General features: G+C 39.2%; 3 protein-coding genes across 5 annotated transcripts in view; all 3 read left to right on the top strand.

Moving 5' to 3' along the window:
* The window catches only part of trdmt1 (tRNA aspartic acid methyltransferase 1), a 39,215-nt gene extending 35,403 nt beyond the window's left edge, over window positions 1-3,812 (top strand). The window contains exons 10-11 of one of the 3 annotated variants that reach the window (XM_057824577.1): window positions 1,394-1,523; window positions 3,484-3,812. In XM_057824577.1, the coding sequence (XP_057680560.1) occupies window positions 1,394-1,523; window positions 3,484-3,587 (234 nt within the window). In that variant the 3' untranslated portion in view covers window positions 3,588-3,812. Of the gene's footprint in view, window positions 1-1,393; window positions 1,524-3,483 lie in introns of those variants that run through there. The other 2 variants (XR_009061649.1, XM_057824578.1) reach the window with 2 other exon arrangements.
* Window positions 3,813-11,957: 8,145 nt separating this feature from the next.
* Window positions 11,958-16,336, top strand: LOC130908829 (uncharacterized). The gene is made up of 2 exons (XM_057824684.1): window positions 11,958-12,692; window positions 14,187-16,336. Exons 1-2 carry the CDS (start codon window positions 12,403-12,405, stop codon window positions 14,506-14,508), a joined length of 612 nt encoding a protein of 203 aa, XP_057680667.1. The 5' UTR covers window positions 11,958-12,402; the 3' UTR covers window positions 14,509-16,336.
* Window positions 16,337-17,323: 987 nt separating this feature from the next.
* The window catches only part of rsu1 (Ras suppressor protein 1), a 38,958-nt gene continuing 34,876 nt past the window's right edge, over window positions 17,324-21,405 (top strand). The window contains exons 1-2 of the mRNA XM_057824474.1: window positions 17,324-17,486; window positions 17,618-17,728. Of these exons, the coding sequence (XP_057680457.1) occupies window positions 17,620-17,728 (109 nt within the window). The 5' untranslated portion in view covers window positions 17,324-17,486; window positions 17,618-17,619. The remainder of the gene's footprint in view (window positions 17,487-17,617; window positions 17,729-21,405) is intronic.

The following is a 21,405-nucleotide window of genomic DNA, read 5'->3' as shown; positions in this document are numbered from 1 at the left end:
TTAGCGAAATACCACCACAAACAATATGAGGAGTATGTTAAGAAAACCGAAGACAAAAAGAAAGGTCCTACGCAACTAACACTGGCAGAAACTTTTGCTATGCGTGACAAACTGACTCTCGACAGTCCCGAAGCCCGGGGAATAACAAGAGTCATTGCCGAAGAATTCATTCTGGATGACGAGCCATTATCTCACGTGAGTAAAGACGCACCATCCAACACGCGATTCGGCCGCTGAAGATTCGAGAACGATTCACAAACATCCAAATTCAGATTATTGAAATATGTCAAGTAAAGCAGAACGAATACACAGCGCGGTCTTCGGGACGCAATGAGAAACTGACCGCAGAAAAACCAGATGCGTTAGTAAACAGCCGCCATCTTAAAGCAGAAGACTTCCCTAGTAGTCTGTTGTGAACCTTCCAAGCGAACCTAATTAACTTTTTATCTAAAATACTCTTAAATCGGCAAAATCTTGACTTGAATCTATCTTCAAAACAGTTTTAAAACTTTCACATGTCGAAAATAGACAGAAGGGAAATTATGGAATAACGGGAGCAATTTTAACAACTTTAACAGTTGATACGCAAAATTAAATGAATGTAGTTTAAAGCTGCTGATACAGAATGGGGACTTGAGTATTTTATTTACTGTTTTAAAATGTTAACTTGATACTGAAATAGTTGTTTATTTAAACCTGAGAGACTTTTTATACAATTTTTGTAACTAATGCATGAAACATTAAAAGCATCTAATAGCTTGGGGGATTTGTGGGATTTTCCACTGAGGTTGTTGGATTGGTGTGTTTTGCTTTTTTAAGACCGTTTACAATATAATTTGCACGTTTTACTGACTATGCCATTTCTGTTTGTTATTTATAATGTTTTGTGTTTGTCACTGTATAAACAGGTCAGTTTCTTGTTACCAACCGTTGTGTGTTATTCAAACTCACCTAATTCAGCTGGCTAGTTGTTATCAAGGGTACTAAAACCTTTTTCAACATGAGTCTGACAATTAAGTAAGGAGGCTAAATAACTTTAAACTTTAACACATGCTCAGATAGGTCGGTATCGGCCAGTATCGGTATCGGATCGGAAGTGCAGAACAAAAACAATATCGGTATCGGATCGGAAGTGCAAAAACCTGGATTGGGACATCCCTAACTGCCAGTCTAAACACTGCAAATGATACGTAAGTCGCATGTAATCATTAGGACAGTTAAAAACATTTGAAAAAGAAAGAAGAACAATAAAATGGATGAAAAGCAAAAGTCGTATAGCTTAAAATTTGAACGATAGGGGCAGTTATGAATACATTGTAGTCAACAATAGTGTTTTTAGCATGTGTGAACATGAGTATTTGTGTTCTTAATGCTTGATTTCTATGCTCTGCAGATTGCGACCGTGTTTAAAAGTCTGGAACAATTGTCTAATGAAGAAAAACTCAAACAACTGCTGAGACTGAAACTTCGTTATTTTACCCCCAGAGAAGTAGCCAACATAATGGGTTTCCCTAAAAGCTTTTGTAAGTCCAAAAAGTATTAGCTCTTGAAGTGTAAATTCTTACTTTTCTTCCCTGACAGAGACAAGTGGAAAATATGAACTTCAAGTATTCATCAATGTGCTCGACATTTCATTGACGGAATGATGTTTTTGTTTTTTTTAACCGTGAATTCCCAGTGAAATATGTTTGCCGACGCCCATGCTGTCAAGTTACCACTGAAGTGGTTGTTGATCTCATTGCTGTCAAGTTTATTTTATTTAGGGCTTCGGCCAGTGCTTAATTTGTAAATCATAAGGTGCCGGAACGCAAAGTACATATGACAGCACAGGGATGACGAGACGGGCACAGGTCCCGGAACATATGCAGAAAATGGTGCTGAAAACAACAGGCAAATGCCCACTTGCCATTCTGTGGGACTTCCAAGCCTCAATTTCAGATGATATCCATGGTATAAATGTTATAAGAACAATTTACAAATATTTAGGCTATAGACCCTACCCACGTGACGTCACAACTCCGGCCTCCTGACTGGTGCCGCCCAATTGTCCGTCAACACATCGTGTTTACCTGTTACGGCTACGTACATTCCTCCTATTTACGGCGTGTTTTTCTGCTCGTTAACATTAATAATCAAAATGGTGAAGGCGTGTGTGGCGGTCGGTTGCAATAACAGAGAAGATAGACGGAGAGACTTGAAGTTCTACCGGATTCCGAGAGACCAGGAGAGGAGAGCGAGATGGGCTGCGACGAGAAAACTGGGCTCCAAACGATTACCACAGATTATTTAGTAGTCATTTTATATCTGGTAAGATGCATTTAATATATATTTAGAGGGTTTTGGGCTGACAACCACAATTAAGATCATTGCTAGGCTAATCGCCGACAACATACACGTATGTATGTAGTGAGAGTGCTATCGCTAAACCATATAAACATTAAAAGCCCTAGCTCCATTGACAAATGACATGAAATACATTAGACTTGACAGTGGATGTTAGCAAGAACAAAAGATTTTGAATTGAACATTTCGTAACTCACCCTTCCAAGCACAAGATAGATTCCTGCCGAATTTTCGTGGACGAGGACCTGTTTCACCCAACCAGCAGCGAAGTATTTATAAGCCTCCAAGCTCTTAAAGTTTTTCAAACTTTCATGAGAATTGGCTGATTTTGTGTGGACAAGATAGTTGTACATATCAGGGTAGCTAGCAGATGTCAGGCAAATACGGCGGAGACAGCAGGTCGATAAACATCGATTTAGGCATCAAATATGGATCTGGCGAATGGATAAACTGAAGCTTTTCCACATAACGCCTTTTATGCAACGCATCAAGTGAGTTTACGGCATCGGAAAGCACCGGGTCTTCCATGAAATGCATTATAAATTGCTCGATCAATTGAGACCATTGATAATACAGACACAAAATGATGGACAAGGGGGCGGAACAATACAGCGAGCACGTGATTTTGTGATGTCGGTGGGTAGGGTCTATACTCGACACTGCACGGGCAATTGCCAACATAACCACAGGTGGGACTTACAGTGACGTACAGTCTAACATGTAAAACATAAAAAAACAGAGATTACAATAAATTACACAAACCCATTCTTTTGCCAGGTTCAAGCTATTTTGTCTATTGTTTTCTTTTTGTTGCCACAAAAAAAGTGCAGAAAGCCATCACTAACTCCTCTCCTTTGCCACCATTCGGGGCTATTACAATATATTTTTTAAAAACATTTTTATATTATTATTATTTTCTATACACAAGACCTGCTGGATCTGCTCAAATAAGTCCCGAAACACAGGGAGGCCAAAATCAGGAGGTGCCGGATCTTGTTCCGGTAGAATCCGGCACAAATTAACCCCTGGCTCCAACTCAGTCTACCTATATGTCCTACGAATAGTGGGCTCGACTAATCAGTGTATTTATAATACTATACGTTAAAATAATGCATGTGTCTTTTTAATGTGTCCTTTAAGCCTTTCCAGAGGAGATCCCTATCAAGCAGCGTTACAAAGTCCTCGGAAACAGCCTCAATGTTGTGGTGGTGTCTACACTGTTACGCCAGCTGATCTCCAACTGACACAAAAAAAGGAGCGACTGCAGATTTTCCAATTGCTCCTGTCTAAAGGTTCTTAAGGGTTTTTTTTTTTTTTACTGTGACTTAGTTTTCCTGTTAAATATATAAGGAAATACTGCATATGTACATTTAAAAATAGCCCTTAATTTTATATGGTCTTTCTAAGGGAAAATATTTTTCGACCACTCCCAACTTATTGAATAAAAGGAAACAAAAGTTGATGACTAATTTGGTTGTTAATATTGTGTTGTTTATTCAAAGGAAGCAGCTGGGCAGACAAGGGTTTTGGGGGAAAGTGAGAAAGACAGAACAAGGAATATTGTGTTGTTTATTCAAAGGAAGCAGCTGGGCAGACAAGGGTTTTGGGGGAAAGTGAGAAAGACAGAACAAGGAATATTGATATGCAAAACATTAAATATATATGCTACAGTGGTATGAAAACTTCTCGGAACCTTTTGGAATGTCTCACATTTTTGTATAAAATCACCATCAAATGTGATCTGATCTTTGTCAAAATCACACGGATGAAAAAATAGTGCCTGCTTTAACTAAAAGCACCCAAACATTGTTTTTCATATTTTAATGACGATAGTATGGAAACAATGACAGAATTGGGGGGGGAATAAGTGAACCATCACATTTAGTATTTGTGCACTAAATCCTCCCCTCCCCCCACACAAACACACAGCAAAACTTCATCCAGACGCTTCCTGTAGCTGCAGATCAGTCTGACACATCGATCATGACTATTCCTGACCCATTCCTCTTTAAAAAAAAAAACTGCTGTAGTTCAGTCAGATTCCTGGCATAATGTCTTTAGGCCATACCATAGCATCTCAATGGGGTTCAAGTCTGGACTTTGACTTGGCGGCTCCAGAACTTGAATTTTGTTCTTCTGAAACCATTCTGAAGTTTATTTACTTCTGTGCTTTGGATCATTGTCTTGTTGTAGCATCCATCTTTTTAACTTCAACTGTCTGACAGCTTCTGGTTTTCTGCAAAACATCCTGATAAACCTTTGGATTCATTCTTCCAATAATGATTGCAAGTTTTCCTGGCCCTGAGGCAGCAAAACTGCCCCAAATAATGATGCTCCCTCCACCACGCTTCACGGTAGGGATGAGGTGTTGATGTTGGTGAGCTGTTCCATTTTTCCTCTACGTACGACGTTGTGTGTTACTCCCGAACACAACAACTTTGGTTTCATCAGTCCAAAAAATATTTTGCCAAAATCTCTGTAGAGTGTCCAAGTGCCTTTTTGAGAACATTAAACGAGCAACAATGTTTTTTTAGACAGCAGTGGCTTCCTCCATGGAACCCTCCCATGGCCATAGTTTTACATTTAGTTGATGTGTGCACAGAGACATTGTTGACTGTGCCAGTGATTTCTGTAAGTCTTTAGCAGATACTCGGGGGTTCTTTTTTTACCTCTGAGTATTCTGCGCTGAACTCTTGGCGTCATCTTTGGTGGACGGCCACTCCTCGGGAGAGAAGCAACAGTGCTAAACTCCATTTGTAGGCAACTTCTCTGACTGTCGATTGATGAACATTGACTTTTAGAGATGGTTTTGTATCCTTTCCCAGCTTTATACAAATCAACAATCCTTGATCGCAAGTCTTCAGACAGCTGTTTTGACAGAGCCATGATGCACATCAGACAATGCTTCTCATCAAGACATTTTTTACCAGGTGTGTGTTTTATAGTGGGCAGGGCAGTTTTAAACCGCTCAAGCTTTAAACCACTCATCAGTGATAGGGCACACACCTGACTTAAAATATTTGCTAAAAATTGTTTTTAATTGCTCTTTAAGTTTCTTTCCTTGGGAAGAGTGTTCACTTATTTTTCCCTCTTCTGTCATTGTTTGCATGCTATCGTCATTAAAATATGAAAACCTTTAAATGTTTAGGTGGTTTTAGTTAAAGCAGACACTCTATTTTCATCTGTGTTATTTTGACAAAGATCGGATCCCATTTGATAGTGATTTTATGCAGAAATGTGAGAAGTTCCAAAACGTTCAGATACTTTTTCATACCACTGTACCTCATACAAGTAGCATTGCTGTTTAGATAGGACCAGTGTGTGTGAACAGTGCTCAATTAAAGTTAGTTATGTGTAGTGGGGAACCCAGTACTTATTCAATCCATACCCAAAAATGTGTTCAGTGGCACCTAGTCATGTGTATGCCCATTTTAAAGTGTGCGATAGTCATGGGGAGATTGTGACATGCTCCGGAATCGACGGGAAAGCCAGACAGGAGCGAGCTCGAAACTCTCCTACACTCTCGGCCAATGGAGCACTGTTCAAACCCCAGGACGAAGGGAAGCCCTCCGGCCTGTACGAGTCACATCCAACCAGCCTTTGGGGATCGGGTGAGGGAGTCCAGCACGGGGCTTTATCCCCTGCCCCCAGGGCGCCATGCATTCACACCTGCATAGGAAAAAACAGGGACCGACATTGTCCAACACGAGCCCCAAGAACCCCCACGGATGCCCCAATGCTGTCCCGAGCAGGAGAGCTGCAGAGGTGACGGGCCCAGAGGAAAGGCATGACCCCCCCCCCCATCCTGGGTCAAGAAGGGCGGCACACGCTATGGAGCTGGAAGGCAGCCAGGGTCCACGAAGAGCCTCGAGACCAAGCCGCCACCTACACCCCGCGAGGAAAGGGAACCAGCCTGAGGCACCTGCACCGCAGCCACAGAGCAGATATGTCAAAAACTGAAGAACTCATTAAGAACTTTCAAAAGGCTCAAATAGCCACCATTGTGGTATTTTCATTAGGTTTCAAATTTGATTTCATTGCATCCCCTGTACATTTTCAAAAAGTACCTGAAAATTGCACAACAGTCTTCATAATATTATCATTGGTATTATTATTTTTTTTTGTGAATTTTAATTGGTACGACCACACGCCACAGAATAAGAGTATTAACAAAAGGGGAAAATGGTGTTAAACAGAAGTTATTAGACAAACCAATCCGCCATTGTTTTTGATATTTAAATTTAACTTCCATTATGGACTTCATTATATATTGACTGGACACTGTTTGCTGGGCCGATTAATTGGGGGCCTATCTCCTTCAAAGCTGACCTTGTGGAAACACAGACAAAGAGCTTTTTACGTTGAGATTTTTGGGAATAAATGCTTAAATCCCTGTATTCTTTATAGAAATGGATGTAAGACAGTCTCGATTCTTGGTTAAGGCAAAAAAAAAAAAAAGGGCAGTTAGTATTTATTTTTCGTAAATATGTCGAATGTGCCATTAGTCTTTAGGCCACTGTGGCGCCGCCTTATCACAACCAAGAGCTTTTTATGTTGAAATTTTCGGAAATGCTTAAATCCCTGAATTCTTTATAGGTATGGATGTAAAACTGTCTATATTCTTGGTTAAAAGCAAAAAAAAAAAAAAAAAAAAAAAAAGCAACAAAAAAAAAAAACGGGCAGATAGCATTTATTTTACATAATTATGGAGATATGGACGTAAAACAGTCTCGATTCTTGGTTAAAAGCAAAAAAAAAACCAAAAAAAAAACAACCAAAAAACGGGCAATTAGCATTTATTTTACGTAAATATTGCGAATTACGACGCCAATGCCGTAGCGCAGTGGTCTCCAAACTATTCCACATAGGGCCGCAGTGGGTGCAGGATTTTGTTCCAACAAAACAACAGGACACCTTTGCATCAATCTGATGTTCTACAAGTGTAATCAGTTGAGCCCAGCCAGGTGCTGCTTGTTTTAGCAGAAACCTCATTGGTTAAACTCTCTGCTCGATAAGTAGGAACAAAAACCAGGATCCACAGCTGACCTTGATGACTGGTTTGGAGACCCCTGCTGTAGCAGTTAATTTCTCTCATTTTTTTCACGTTTCAAAATGCATGCATGGTACGAAAAAATATAGTAATTGCCTTGAATCCTTGAACAAATCACTCCTGAGACAATCCTTCCTGTTTATATGAGGTACAGCTTTCATACTTTTTCTGTCCGACTGAAGCGGAGTGTAGGACGGCCCCCCTACTTGAAGGCGTGGCGCAGTGTCTGGAGTCGGTGACCTGTCAATATCATTATTAGGAGTGGAAACCTCTTGGTACCTCACGATACGATACAATTTGCAATACAAAGCTCACAATAACGATGATCTGACGATATGGCGATGCAATTATTATCGATACATTGGTCCGGAAATCATTATAGGATATTCTACAACTAATAAACAGAAATGAAGCTTCTGCTGAGAATTGGAATGAGTTGATCACTAGTAGACGTCCAATCCGTTTGAAGTGGGAGGGAAGGCAGCAAATTAACGCTCATTTGCTGCCATCCGTCTCACTTCAAATGGATTGAATGTCTATGGTGGTCAGCGGCAGCCAATGCCAAGCAATGAGGTAATTTTGGGCCATTTAAGGTCATTTACCTGTTGATTTTCAGTTACTTTACCTGAGAATCACCCAAATGAATAGGCAGTGACTCAACAGGAAATGACCTGTAAATGCCCTAAAATGGACAGCAAGTGACCTGTAAATGCCCTGAAAATCGGACAGAATGACTGAATGCGCTGGTTTCAAATGAACGAACGTTTCCAGCCTAAATGGATTGTGCGTCGAGCGCCGTCAATGCATCCTTAGAGTTAACTGATACACTATTATAGTGGAAGATTTTCGTAGCAACTTGGTTCAATTTTATTTTGTTTCTTAGACATTGGCACCTTTTTAAAATTATATCTCGATTCTTGGCAGGAGCATATCGATAACCTTTTGGGATACAAAGTATCACAATATATCACCATTTTGATATTTTGTCACACCCCTAATAATGAAGTCTATGCTTTAATTTCAATGATGAAAATTCAACACATAAAACATTATGCGCTGGAAATTTGATTTGGGGGGGGGACAACAACACAAACATACAGTATAGTGCAGGGGTGTCCAAACTTTTTGCAAAGGGGGCCAGATTTGGTGTGGTAAAAATGTGGGGGGCCGACCTTGGCTAACGTCTTTTACGTAGAACAATATATTTAAGCAAATTTTAGCAAGCCATTCTGTGTGTCACATTTGCTTTATTTATTTATTTTTTTATTATTTATAATTTCAACAATCTCGCAACTAGCCTTTGTGGCGTTCGACTCTCGGTATCTTGCTGCTGTGAAATTAAACTAGCTTCAAGTTGCTTCAATTTCTCACTGCGTATCTTCCCTGTAATCTTGTCGTACATGTCAGCGTGTCTTGTTTGGTAATATCGCCTCACACTGAACTCTTTAAAAACAGTGACTGTCTCTTTGTAAATGAGGCAGACACAGTTGTGGGTATTTTAGTGAAGAAATAGTCCAATTTCCACCTATCCTTGAAGCGTCGGCTGTCGCAGTCAACTTTTGTTGTTGTTGTTGATTGTTGCCATTTTAGAAAATTGGAAGTCAATTGTCACTTGGGGTAACATTGCTCAGAGTGCTGCTGCCTTTTAGTGGGTAAATGAGGAGCAGCATTTAATGTGTAAGCTACTTCATATGGCGGTAGCAGTACTGCTGACCAATTTATTAAAAGTCTGTGTGCGGGCCAGACGTTATTGATCTTATGACAGAGGCTGGGGGCCGGATGAAATTTGACCACGGGCCGCATTTGGCCCTCGGGCCACACTTTGGACATGTCTGGTATAGTGTAAGATACCCACAATAGTTCATCCTTTTTTGGATCACAAAAAGTAATGGCCTTTATCATTGTATCGATTGGCCTTTTAAAAAGAATGGCTGGAAACAATTGAAATGGTGCATTTTAGAACAGGATTGCGATTAGGGGTGGGCGGATCGATACCAAAATATCGATATTTCGATCCAGCATGTAAAGTTTTAGGTATCGATCCCCAAGCAAGTATCGATATTTGGAATTAATATATTTTCTTTGTCTATTTTTGGGGTATATTTTTGTGCACACTTTTTGTACTATTCCCTTTCGTGTTCTACACGCACATAGGCAGTGCACCGGCGTCTGCTCCTGCCCCCATTTACGTCCCTATCCTGTGTTGATCGGCATGCTTTCCCTCCGCCCCTCTCACGAGACACCAACAAAGTCACAACAAACAAACATTTAGAAGCATATTGTTTTATTTGACAAACAACTAAATGCTTGACTTCTTATGTTTTGTTGCTATTTATTTATTTTTGTTAAAGGTCTGTTTCAATTATTTCAAAATCTGAAAATTGTGATAGTAAAATAAAATTCAAAAACGGCACGTGACTATTGTTTATTGGATTTATTTTTAATGATATACCGTTAGAGGGCGGTAACATGCTGCTCTTGATTCGTTCTTTAATTAGATCAAAAATATTTAATTTAGGTAGATTAAAATTAGATCAAATACAACGTGTAGCAGGGAAATGTTTTGTGCATATGAATTTAAGGGTCTTGGTTAAAGAGTGTGAATCACTGGTGTCGCCCACCCCTAATTGCAATGTAGCACCCTCATCTGCTTCTCTTATACCGCTCTGTTCGTCTGCTACAGTAACACCACTCTTCTCTTTTACGACACTGACGACAGTGCTTTTTGGCAGGATAGAATTGGTAATATTTAAATTTTATTTTTTCACTCTCCTCTCCAACAGGCATGTACTGACATCTAGCGGTTAGCAGAAATAACTGCAGGAGAGTAGCAATACATCCACCTAACGTTTAATTTAGAAAATATTTTTATATATAATATACAGTACTGTGCAAGTTTTAGGCAGGTGTGAAAAAATGCTGTAAACTAAGAATGCTTTCAAAAATGGAAGTGTTAATAGTTTATTTTCATCAATTAACAAAATGCATTGAATGAACAGAAGAGAAATCTAAATCAAATCAATATTTGGTGTGACCACCCTTTGCCTTCAAAACAGCATCAATTCTTCTAGGTACACTTGCACACAGTTTTTGAAGGAACTCTGCTGGTAAGTTGTTCCAAACATCTTGGAGAACTAACCACAGATCTTCTGTGGATGTAGGCTTCCTCAAATCCTTCTGTCTCTTCATGAAATCCCAGACAGACTCGATGATGTTGAGATCAGGGCTCTGTGGGGGCCATACCATCACTTCCAGGACTTCTTGTTCTTCTTTACGCTGAAGATGGTTCTTAATGACATTGGCTGTATGTTTGGGGTCGTTGTCATGTTGCAGAATAAATTTGGGGCCAATCATACGCCTCCTTGATGGTATTGCATGATGGATAAGTATCTGCCTGTATTTCTCAGCATTGAGGACACCATTAATCCTGACCAAATCTCCAACTCCATTTGCAGAAATGCAGCCCCAAGCTTGCAAGGAACCTCCACCATGCTTCACTGTTGCCTGCAGACACTCATTATTGTACTGCTCTCCAGCCCTTCGGCTAACAAACTGCCTTCTGCTACAGCCAAATATTTCAAATTTTGACTCATCAGTCCAGAGCATCTGCTGCCATTTTTCTGCACCCCAGTTCCTATGTTTTCGTGCATAGTCGAGTCGCTTGGCCTTGTTTCCATGTCGGAGGTATGGCTTTTTGGCTGCAACTCTTCCATGAAAACCCCTTCTGGCCAGACTTCTCTGGACAGTAGATGGGTGTACCTGGGTCCCACTGGTTTCTGTCAGTTCTGAGCTGATGGCACTGCTGGTCAACTTCCGATTTCGAAGGAAAATAGGCTTGAGGTGTTTTTCATCTGCTGCACTAAGTTTCCTTGACCGACCATTGCGTCTATGATCCTCAACGTTGCCCGTTTCTTTGTGCTTCTTCAAAAGAGCTTGAACAGCACATCTTGAAATCCAGGTCTGCTTTGAAATCTTTGTCTGGGAGAGACCTTGCTGATGCAGTATAACTACCTTGTGTCTTGGTGCTGTGCTCAGTCTTGCCATGGTGTACGAACTGTGACATGATACTGTCTTCCACAACCTCACCTTGGTAGCAGAGTTTGGCTGTTCCTCACCTAGTTTTAAGCCTCCTACACAGCTGTTTCTGTTTCAGTTAATGACTGTGTTTCAACCTACATGTGACATTGATGATCATTAGCACCTGTTTGGTATAATTGGTTGATAATACACCTGACTATAATCCTACAAAATCCCTGACTCTGTGCAAGTGTACCTATAAGAGTTGATGCTGGTTTGAAGGCAAAGGGTAGTAACTCCAAACATTGATTTGATTTAGATTTTTCTTTTGTTCACTCACGTTGCATTTTGTAAATTGATAAAAATAAACAATCATTGTTTATATTTTTGAAAGCATTCTTAGTTTACATCATTTTTTCACACCTGCCTAAAACTTTTAACTTTTGCACAGTACTGTATACCGGTGTGTGTGTATATATATATATATATATATATATATATATATATATATATATATAATATTTTACAGATGACTTTCTCAATGAATAAACGATACAACAAGACCAATCAATAGCGCACCCCCCCCACATAACTTTTGGATTTTTTGAATTAAATAAAAGGGGACATCATTATGTCTGAGCGTTGAGGAATTCAAGAGAAAATGAGAGAAAAAGATTACTTCTAAATTCTTGCCTAGGCACCTACTTGACTTGTACTAATATTAGTTGACTGGCAACAGCTTTTTTTAAATAATACGATTTGTTTGACCAAAAATTGTGTTGTACAGAATCATCCAGTTCTACAAGCTACATAATGCTGCGTTCACACTGGCCACGAAATATTGCGTGACAACGCGTGACGCACGCGATGCCATCGTGTTCACACCGACATCGCGAGAAGCCAAAGCCCGCGAAACTGAACAACTTCCGGTTCAGCCCTTGTTGTGTATCCCGTGAAACCATTCAGACGCATACTCGAATAGCATAGAGAAGATGTCGATGATTGTGAGACTTGCTGCTCTATATTTGCTGTTAAAACTTCGCCGAAGGAGAACGCAACGCCGGCGCAGGAAGTGGGTTCACAGACAGCACCGCCAGCTCGGTGAATACCACCGGCTTTTCGACGAATTGCGCCTGGATGAAAGCCGTTTTCAGCGGTACACCAGACTGACCGTGGCCCAGTATGACGACCTATTGTCTCGTGTTGCTCACCACATATCCCGGCAAGACACCAACTACAGGCTCGCCATCTCTGCAGGGGAACGCCTTGCAATATTCCTTCGGTGAGTGGAAACTGTGAATTAATATTTGCCATTCACAAACGCTGTGTTTAGAATACTATAAATAAATAATTTTAAAAAAGCTAAAAGAGAAATACGTTTAATTTTATCCATGCAAATGTAATATAAATGTTTATTTTGCTGTCCTTTAGTCTGGAATAGGTTGGCTTTGTTCCTGTTTTCTCTGCTCTTCGTATTAAAACTGTGAGGTCTGCAACGCGTGGCAGGGAAGGATGAGTGCATAAAAAGTAAAAAAGGGAGCAGACTTCCGCTTGTGCACTTTAATACACACAAAAAAAATCCATCTCAACCACTCGTCACTCAGGAGTGCAACAGACCACATATATAGGCACCACCGTGGGGTGGATGTCCTTAAAGCAGTACTTCTCAAATGGTGGGGCGCGCCCCCCCAGGGGGGCGCAGAGCGATGCCAGGGGTGGCGCGAGTGACCTCGGGGAACATGTTTTTTTTTTTTTTTTTGGCCGTACTAGAATAAAGTGTACTTGCACATCCACTCCATGGGTGGCAGTGGCGCTCTCATTTTCAAAGTACGTGCAGTATTTTTGAAATAAGCAAGTGCACACGGAAGAGACTCATGCAGAGCTGGACTCACGCAGCGACCCACTGTCTTCTCCGTTTCTCACGTGTCCGGCCGAGAAGTGCCGTTTTCGGCTTGGGATCGTCACGATCACCGCCCTCACCTACGGTTCTCCCTCGGCCGCCGAGAATGCGCTTTTTTTGCGGGCCGTTTGCCTTTTGGCTTTGACAATTAATATGGTGGGAAATGAGGAAAGACCACTGTTTACTGAGTCTAAAAATGATTTAAGACGCCACTTAAAGACATTGGACCTCAATCTCATTGATAAGCCGCTTGATTGTTTTTCAGCGAAAACGTGCCGAATATTGCCAATTGTCACAATCGTCCCGCTTTGTCAGTGTTATATCTGTAAACCAGTGAGCACTGTGGTGAATCAGCGAAAATAAAAACTTTCCTTCTGTCCAAAGACACTTTTCCCCCCTTCTATTCAGTTTTTTTTTTTTTTTTCGGTCAAATTTTTTGGCATGTTGTCCTGAAGAGTACATGTTTCTAATCAATTTGAATTTGCTATTATTTACTGATTTTATTACATTTTATTTTTCAGTATGAAATGGTCAAAAATGTACCTTGAGTGTATTTTTACAGATTGGATGTGCTTTTTTTTTTTTTTTTTTTTTTAACTTCAGCCAAATTGATGCGCGCTAAGCCTGAGGCGTACTTATAATAGTAATATTATAGACAAATGATACTATTTACAGTGGCGGCAGAGAGTTGGGGGGGGCGAAACATTTACGTCTTCCTTGGGGGGGGCGTAGCAGAAAATAATTGAGAAGCACTGCCTTAAAGGAACAAAGGATCACAGAAGTGACAGTTACGGATCGTTTCATATACCAATTGCTTGTTCTTGTGTGCAGTAAATAGTGTGGCATTCTAATCGCTTATCATTTTGTGTTTTGCAGGTATATGGCGACTGGGGACTCGTACAGGTCTATTGCCAACAGTTTCCGTGTTGGGGTGTCCACCGTCTCAAATATTGTGCCACAAGTTGCAGCAGCAATTTGGGAGTGCCTTGCGGGAGAGTTCATGGCTGTGCCCAACACTGAGGGATGGAGGTCCAATGCTGTAGATTTCGAGCAGTGGAGAATATTCCGTCGAACAATGGAAATGCGACCTGAAATTGTGGAACTGTGTGTAAAAGCATCTCGTGTTCTTGACAATTACATTAGGAAATCCACACCAGAAACAGCTGAAATACCAAATGCCACAGCCAATGTTGCTTGAACATCCTCTTTCTGATGTGAGCAGACTTTCTGCCAACAACGCAACACGAGAGGCCATTGCAGTGCGGGAAGCATTCACCACCTATTTCACAAATGAAGGTGCAACAGCAAGACTGTAAATTGTTTATAAAGTTTTTATCAATATCCCGCATGGACTAGATTTACCATGCCTGCATTTTCTGTAATGGCGTGCCCTTTTATTAAAATTTGCTTGTACTGGCAACTCTTGTTGTTCTTTGTGCGCAGTAATTAGAGCCTGGAAAAGACAAACATGGTGTTTGGCAATTGTATGATATTGATTTCAACATACAAGTTAATGATCTGATGTTAGATAAAGTCTTTGAATGTAAATTTCTTGGTGTATTAATCGATGACAAGATCTGCTAGAACCCACACGTTAGCTATGTCTGAGCCAAACTATCACAAAGTATTTCATTTCTTGCCTGTAATTAGACAATCAATACAAACGCTATACAATTCCTTAATATTACCATATTCAACTTGAATATTGAATTAAAGCTGTGTCAAACTTTTTTTTTGAAGTATAAATATGAGGTATGATAATTTATAATTGAAACGAATGAATTGCGTTTAACCACCTGTTAGAACACTTAAGGTCTTCCTTGACGGCGCAGGTCTGACGCGCGCCTAGAGGTGAAGTACAGTATATAAAAATGTGTGGATAAATACGATTAATCAAATATTTACTGTAATAGACCAGACTAAAAGAGATCTATTTGGTGCTAATTAAACTTTAATTCCTTAATGCAAAATACACACAGTACAATAGTTGTAGGAGAAAAAAAATTCACGGTAAAAAAATTCAAAGAAAATAACTACCCAGAGCTCTCGTGTGCCTTCACAAACGCAAGCCGATCCAACTTTAATTGAAGCTTTTGCTGCTTCATGTTTGGATGTGTGTTGATAAATGATGTAGCGGCAGGTTTCCGGCGACATGAATGACAAGTATTGGATTTGCCACTTCCTCCTGGACGCCGAACTCTGTCGCAGAAGGTTCAATCAAACCATCTCCTTGGCGGCGCGTTAATTTGTCGTGCGACAGTCGATTTGGCGTCATCGCGTCGCCCCAACGCGTGACGCGAGGCAGCTTGACGAGCTTATTTGCGCTTTTATATTGACTTTCAATGGGAACCCGTCACGCGACAAGCAAATGACGCGGCCGGTGTGAACGTAGCTTAAACATCACCCTTGCTCATTAGTATTAATGACGTTAGCAACTGTTTCTCGGGGGGTCAAACTCGCATTTGTCCCTCATGCTAGATGCATGTAAATAGTATACGAACAAGATGTTTACTGAGCTAAACCTACCAATTCTGCTTGAAAATGTCACTGGTGCCAAATTCACTGATAAAGATGTGGAAGAACATACAAATGTTTAGTTAAAGGGATGGCTTGAGTGCGAGGGCTGAAAAAGACTGGAAAAAGCGCCCACCTGATCCAGAGGTAGCTTTTTTATCGATACCTTTTTCAATGACAACGACATTCTCCTGTTTCAACAAGCTATCCTTTACCACCATATGCCCTATCTTTCTTAAATTTTATATCCTCTGGTTGTCTTACGTCTTTGACTGTTCTTGGGGGTAATTTATATTGCGATCACAAATGTTACTCGGTGACAGCCAATGAACACGTTTAAATTTGTCATTAATATCAAATCTTAATTCTATTAATTTGTTTCTTTACAACAGAAAAGGTAACGCTGTTAAATCTAGAGCCTCCCTGTAGGCATGAACAGGCTTACTACAAAAAGACCAAGGCCAAACATGGCTTATCTATTTAAATATCCATATTTTAGAAAACTAGGCCTACATGACTGTTGTGATATATGAATAAAATTTAAAAAATTCAGGTCATTCAGTGTCAGACAGAAGCAGCACGGCATAACGCCACGCTAAAAAATATGTAAAAATATCAAAACGGCTTATTTCTTCGTGGCAGCCAATGGACCAGGATTGTCATCTTTAGGACCATGGCCCCCAACAAAATGTTTACTGCATATAAAGGTGAATGGCTTCACCTGGTTGGTATTAAACTGTTTTTTGGACGTCCGCACAAGTTGGTCCATTGTTCACAATTTTTCCAGTTTTTGGCTTCGGGAAACGTATGAAGAAAACATTCTTCATATGTAGACGGTCGTAATGTCTAGAGTCATTTGTACAAGTTCCATAGCAGCAATGTTTACTCGGCATGTTCTTTTTGAAAGATTGCCGGCAGAAACTAGTAGTACTTGCATGGGTTGTATGTGATGCAAGTTTCTATGTACTGTATGTTGACCCCGTTCCGGTTTACGATGGTGATGTCAAGCAGCCTTGCGGTCTGAAAATAGCATTCGTGCGGCACGCTATACACTTATCTTGTAAGGAATGGCTGTGAATGCTCATCTTCCAGTGTCATTGACGACATTCGGCGTCCAATCCATTTTAACAGGGAGGGGCGAAGCTTACTTATTTGGTCAAAAATAAACTTGTCTGACCCACATGCGATATAATTGCTATAAATGTGGCTCGCAAACCAAAATGAGTTTGACACCCCCTGCTTTAAATGATCTTTGTTTTTTCTTGTACAATAATGAGCCTATCATTGGTATTATGTTTTTAATGCAGATTCTAAAAATATTCATTTTGTTTGAATTCATTGTTTTTAGTCATATATCCACTAAAGGTTTCTTTTTTTTAAAACAGGCATGAGGAAAAATTATGGAATCACAGAATTAAAAAAAAACAAGGTCACGAACCCCCCGCCCCCCGGTTCCTCCTTGTTAAGAAAGTATTTCTACAATCTTGCCTCTAGAGGGAAGCCTCACACATTCTCCGGGTACAGCCTGCCAAAATGTCAACACATGAAGTAGAATGGCCGAAGGCTACATCCTTTTTTGGTATGGTGCTTTTCCTTTTCACTGTAGGAGCTGCTAGTGTTGAAGAAATTTCAAGACATTTTCACTCCCGTTAACGATCAACGGTAAGCTTTTCGTACACCGAACATCGATTTCCGTGACATTGTATTTCCTCGCTTGTTTTCCGTGAATGTCATTTGTTCAATGAAAATCCGACGGGCGGTGTTTTCAAATGATTCTGTTTTTCCACCATCAGATATGTCGAAGTCCGTGAAGAAAATAGTGGATGAGACTCGGGACAAGAACCTTTCAGATGTTGAAATGTGTGACAGAGGCATTTCGAATTTGTTGGATATACCCGGATTGTGTAAGGATACACAACTTTTCACCCCCTCCTAAACTCCCTCTGAAGTGAATGTATCCCAAGAGAAATATTTGACTGTATCTTTGTCATGAACTCTAATTTCGGGTTCGGAGTGGGAGTTATGTATTTTTATTAATAAAAACTACGTTTAAATACCATTTATAAGCATTCAAACATTATGTTTAAGCATTAACACTGTAATCCTATATTAAAAAAAAAATAAAAAAAAAAGATTAAAAAAATACATAATAAAATAATAATAAATAATGATAGTAATAAAAATATAACTCTGAATTCACCCGCAATAAGTATGACAGCAGATTCAAATTTTGGATTTCAAAAGGATTAATATGGAGGTAGATTTGTGTCTATTATTCAATCAAAAAAACAAGTTGCTTCAATAGAAAAAAAGTCGCTTCAATCAAAATATATATTTTCAATAAAAAAGTCACTTCATTAAAAAATGTGTTTGAATGCAGAAATAAATGTGAAACTCGAAAAAATGCATTTAAAAACTTTATGTGGGATTGAATGATGTAGACACAAATGTCCTACCCATAATATGGCCCAAACACAAAAAGGATTGCTTCAGTCAAAGAAAAGAGTTTCAATGAAAAATTAAGTGTTCAAATGCTAATTTCTGAGTCTGAAATATTTTTTCGCGTTCAAAAACTTTTTTCTATGATTGAATTTTTTAAAACATTTTTGACTGAAGGGATTTTTCTTTTGAAAAAATATTTTGTTTGTTTGTTTTGAAGCAACTTATTTTTTGACTAAATAATAAAGACACAAATGTCCTAGCCAAAATGTGGCCCAAATGCAAAACTACATTACTTTAATCAAAAAGTTTAATCAAAAAAACAAAAAATCAAAGAAAAAGTTTTCAGATGCATTTGAATGCAGTTTCAAATTTATTTTTGCATTCAAACACATTTTTAAAATTGAAAATACTGTATATATTTTGATTGAAGCGACTTTTTTTTTTTTTTAATTGAGCAACTTTTTTAAAAATTGAATAATAAAGACACAAATCTCCCTCCATAAATAACAGACTATAAATCATTCACCCACGAGGGGGCACTTCAACCATTTAAAGTTCATTCATTTTTTAAAACAAAAACATGGATTGGGCTCCGATGATTTTTTAGAAGTATTTACAGGTCAGGCACTACATAAATCAAAACATTAAAAAATGTTGCTGAAGATTTTTTCTTACAAACATTTATACCTCTAACGAAATCGCTACACCCAAGAAGAATACAGTCTAAATTACATAGCGGTGGACTGGTTAGTAAAGGGGGGAGCACACATGATGTGATGGAGAAATGGGGTAAAAGAAGGGAGTATTATTATTAATACAGAAGAAGAATGGACTGATATATGCAACACACAATGGCATGTGGCCTTTGCTACCATGTACTTATGTAAAATAAATGTGCAACAAATTAGTAGTAATGAAAATAAACTCATCCATATTTTAGTGCTGCAAGCAAAAATGCATTGACAAGAAAGTGGCTCAAAACAACAGACGACTGGATTGACGTCGTTAGAGAGATTTTATGGAGAGGATTTACTATGCGCTCATGCTAGAACTGGACATTTTTTACGTGATGTCGACAAAATGGACAGAATATGTTAAGCCTGTATGAAATGATTTTGATTAATATATGCTCATACAGTACATAATGATTTCTTGCATGTAAAGGGTATAGTGATGATATAGGTTCCCTGCTCCGCGGTTTTATTATTTTTTTTGAAAAAATAATCTTTCATTGTAAAAAGGAAAAGCAACAGAAATCTGTAAAATCTCTTAGTATTGTACGTTGAAAGAACAATATACTTTTCAATAAAAACAGTCAATTAAAAAAAAAAAAAAAAAATTACTAAATCATTTGCACTAGTTATCATGAGGTCAGTACTCAGTCCTTGTCTGAGTACTGTAAAATATCATATAGCCTACGCACTGTTGCACTTCATCACCACTTGCTGCTAGTCACTTATTCTCTTTATCCCCAGTCTCTGTACACTGTAATTGGTATTGTAATGTAATGCAACTTGCAATTTTTCTTTTGTTTTATTTGATGCACGTTTTGGCAACGCATAAACTTCATAATGATAATGACGGGACACATTCCCAACACACGCATTCAAGTAGGGGGCCGTCCCACACTGCGCTTCAGTCGGTCGCTGTTATTCTGAAACACATGCAGCGATCCGATGCCGGATTTAGGTTGAAAAGGTACGAAAGCGTAACCGCATACAAACAGAAAGGATTGTCTCAGGAGTGATTGTTCGTGGATTCAAGGTAATTATTATATTTTTCGTACCATGCATGCGTTTTGAAACGTTGTGAAAAAAAATCAATGGGAGAAATTAACCGCTACGGCATTAGCGTCTTAATTTGCAATATTTACGGAAAATACATGCTAACTGTCCGGTTCTTTCTGCTTTTAACAAAGTATAGTCACCGTTTTACGTTCATATCTATGAAGAATTTAGGGATTTACGCATTTAGTCACAAGAATTTTCAACGTAAAAAGCTCTTTGTGGTGATAAGGCGGTGCCACAGTGGCTTAAAGACTAGCGGCACATTTGACATATTTACATAAAATAAAGCCTAACTGCCCGTTTTTTTTTGTTGTTGTTGTTGTTGTTGTTGTTACTTTTAACCAAGAAGCGAGACTGTTTTACATCCATATCTATTAAAAAAAATCAGGGATTTAAGCATTTATTCACAAGAAGTTTTAATGGAAAAATCTCTTCTTCTGTGTTTGCACTCGGTCAGCTTTGACGGAGATAGGCCCCCTATTAATAATCGGCCCTGCGCCCCGTGTCCCGTCAATATATTATCAAGTCTATGGGCGACACTTTAAGACTTGTACTCTGTACAATGACAATGAATGCATTCGATTCGATTCTATGTTTTACACCAAAGCCACATATAGGGATGTCCCGATCTGATCACGTGATCGGAAATCAGGCCAATCCCACTATTTTTCAGAGGTTCGGGATCAGTGGATTTAAAATGAAATAAGTTTATGATTTTCTGCTTCATGCTCGTACAGCGCCACAGCCTCTCACCCTCCCTCCTGCTAAGCAGTACAGCCAAACTGGCCAACTTGTTTTGTACTTAATGTTAACGATGACTGACAGGTTTGTAGCTTTGATCTTGCCAGAGACTTATCTACGTTTTTGTTGTTTAAAAATAATTCACATTATGCCACAGTAACATGTTTAAAAAAATCTTTTAAAAAATTAAAAAAAAAAACTTTTTATTGGATCGGGACTCTGTATCAGCAGATTCTTAAAATCTGGTGACTCGTACTCGAGTGAAAAATATGTGATCAGGACATCCTTAGCAACATGTACAGTGGCGAATGATGTGGAAACTTAAAGCGAGAGACACAAATTGCAATTTTTCCTCTATTTTTGTGCCCCCATACACCTCTAAACCAAGAATAACTACAGGTTGGTTGTAACACGTTGCAGTCCTATGATCCTGTTCAGTCACGTGGCGCTTTTAAAGCGCTGTAAAAATGAACAATTTGACATAGAGCCGTCAATGTTACTTGACAGCACACATTTTAACCTCGCTTCCAGTTTTTATTTGGTGTCGATAGACCACGGAAAACTGGAGAAATGATTGTTTCAATTTCCCAGTAGGAAATATGTTTTCTCCA

Source organism: Corythoichthys intestinalis, chromosome 20 (genome assembly GCF_030265065.1).
Source record: "Corythoichthys intestinalis isolate RoL2023-P3 chromosome 20, ASM3026506v1, whole genome shotgun sequence".
NCBI lineage: Eukaryota > Metazoa > Chordata > Actinopteri > Syngnathiformes > Syngnathidae > Corythoichthys > Corythoichthys intestinalis.
This window is presented reverse-complemented; position numbering and strand designations above follow the sequence as displayed.

Bases quoted from the DNA above. Each gene is read 5' to 3' on its own strand.
- LOC130908829 (XM_057824684.1), top strand. From the start codon at position 12,403: ATGTCGATGATTGTGAGACTTGCTGCTCTATATTTGCTGTTAAAACTT. The intron at 12,693-14,186 runs GTGAGTGGAAAC...TGTGTTTTGCAG, and splicing joins CGCCTTGCAATATTCCTTCG to GTATATGGCGACTGGGGACT.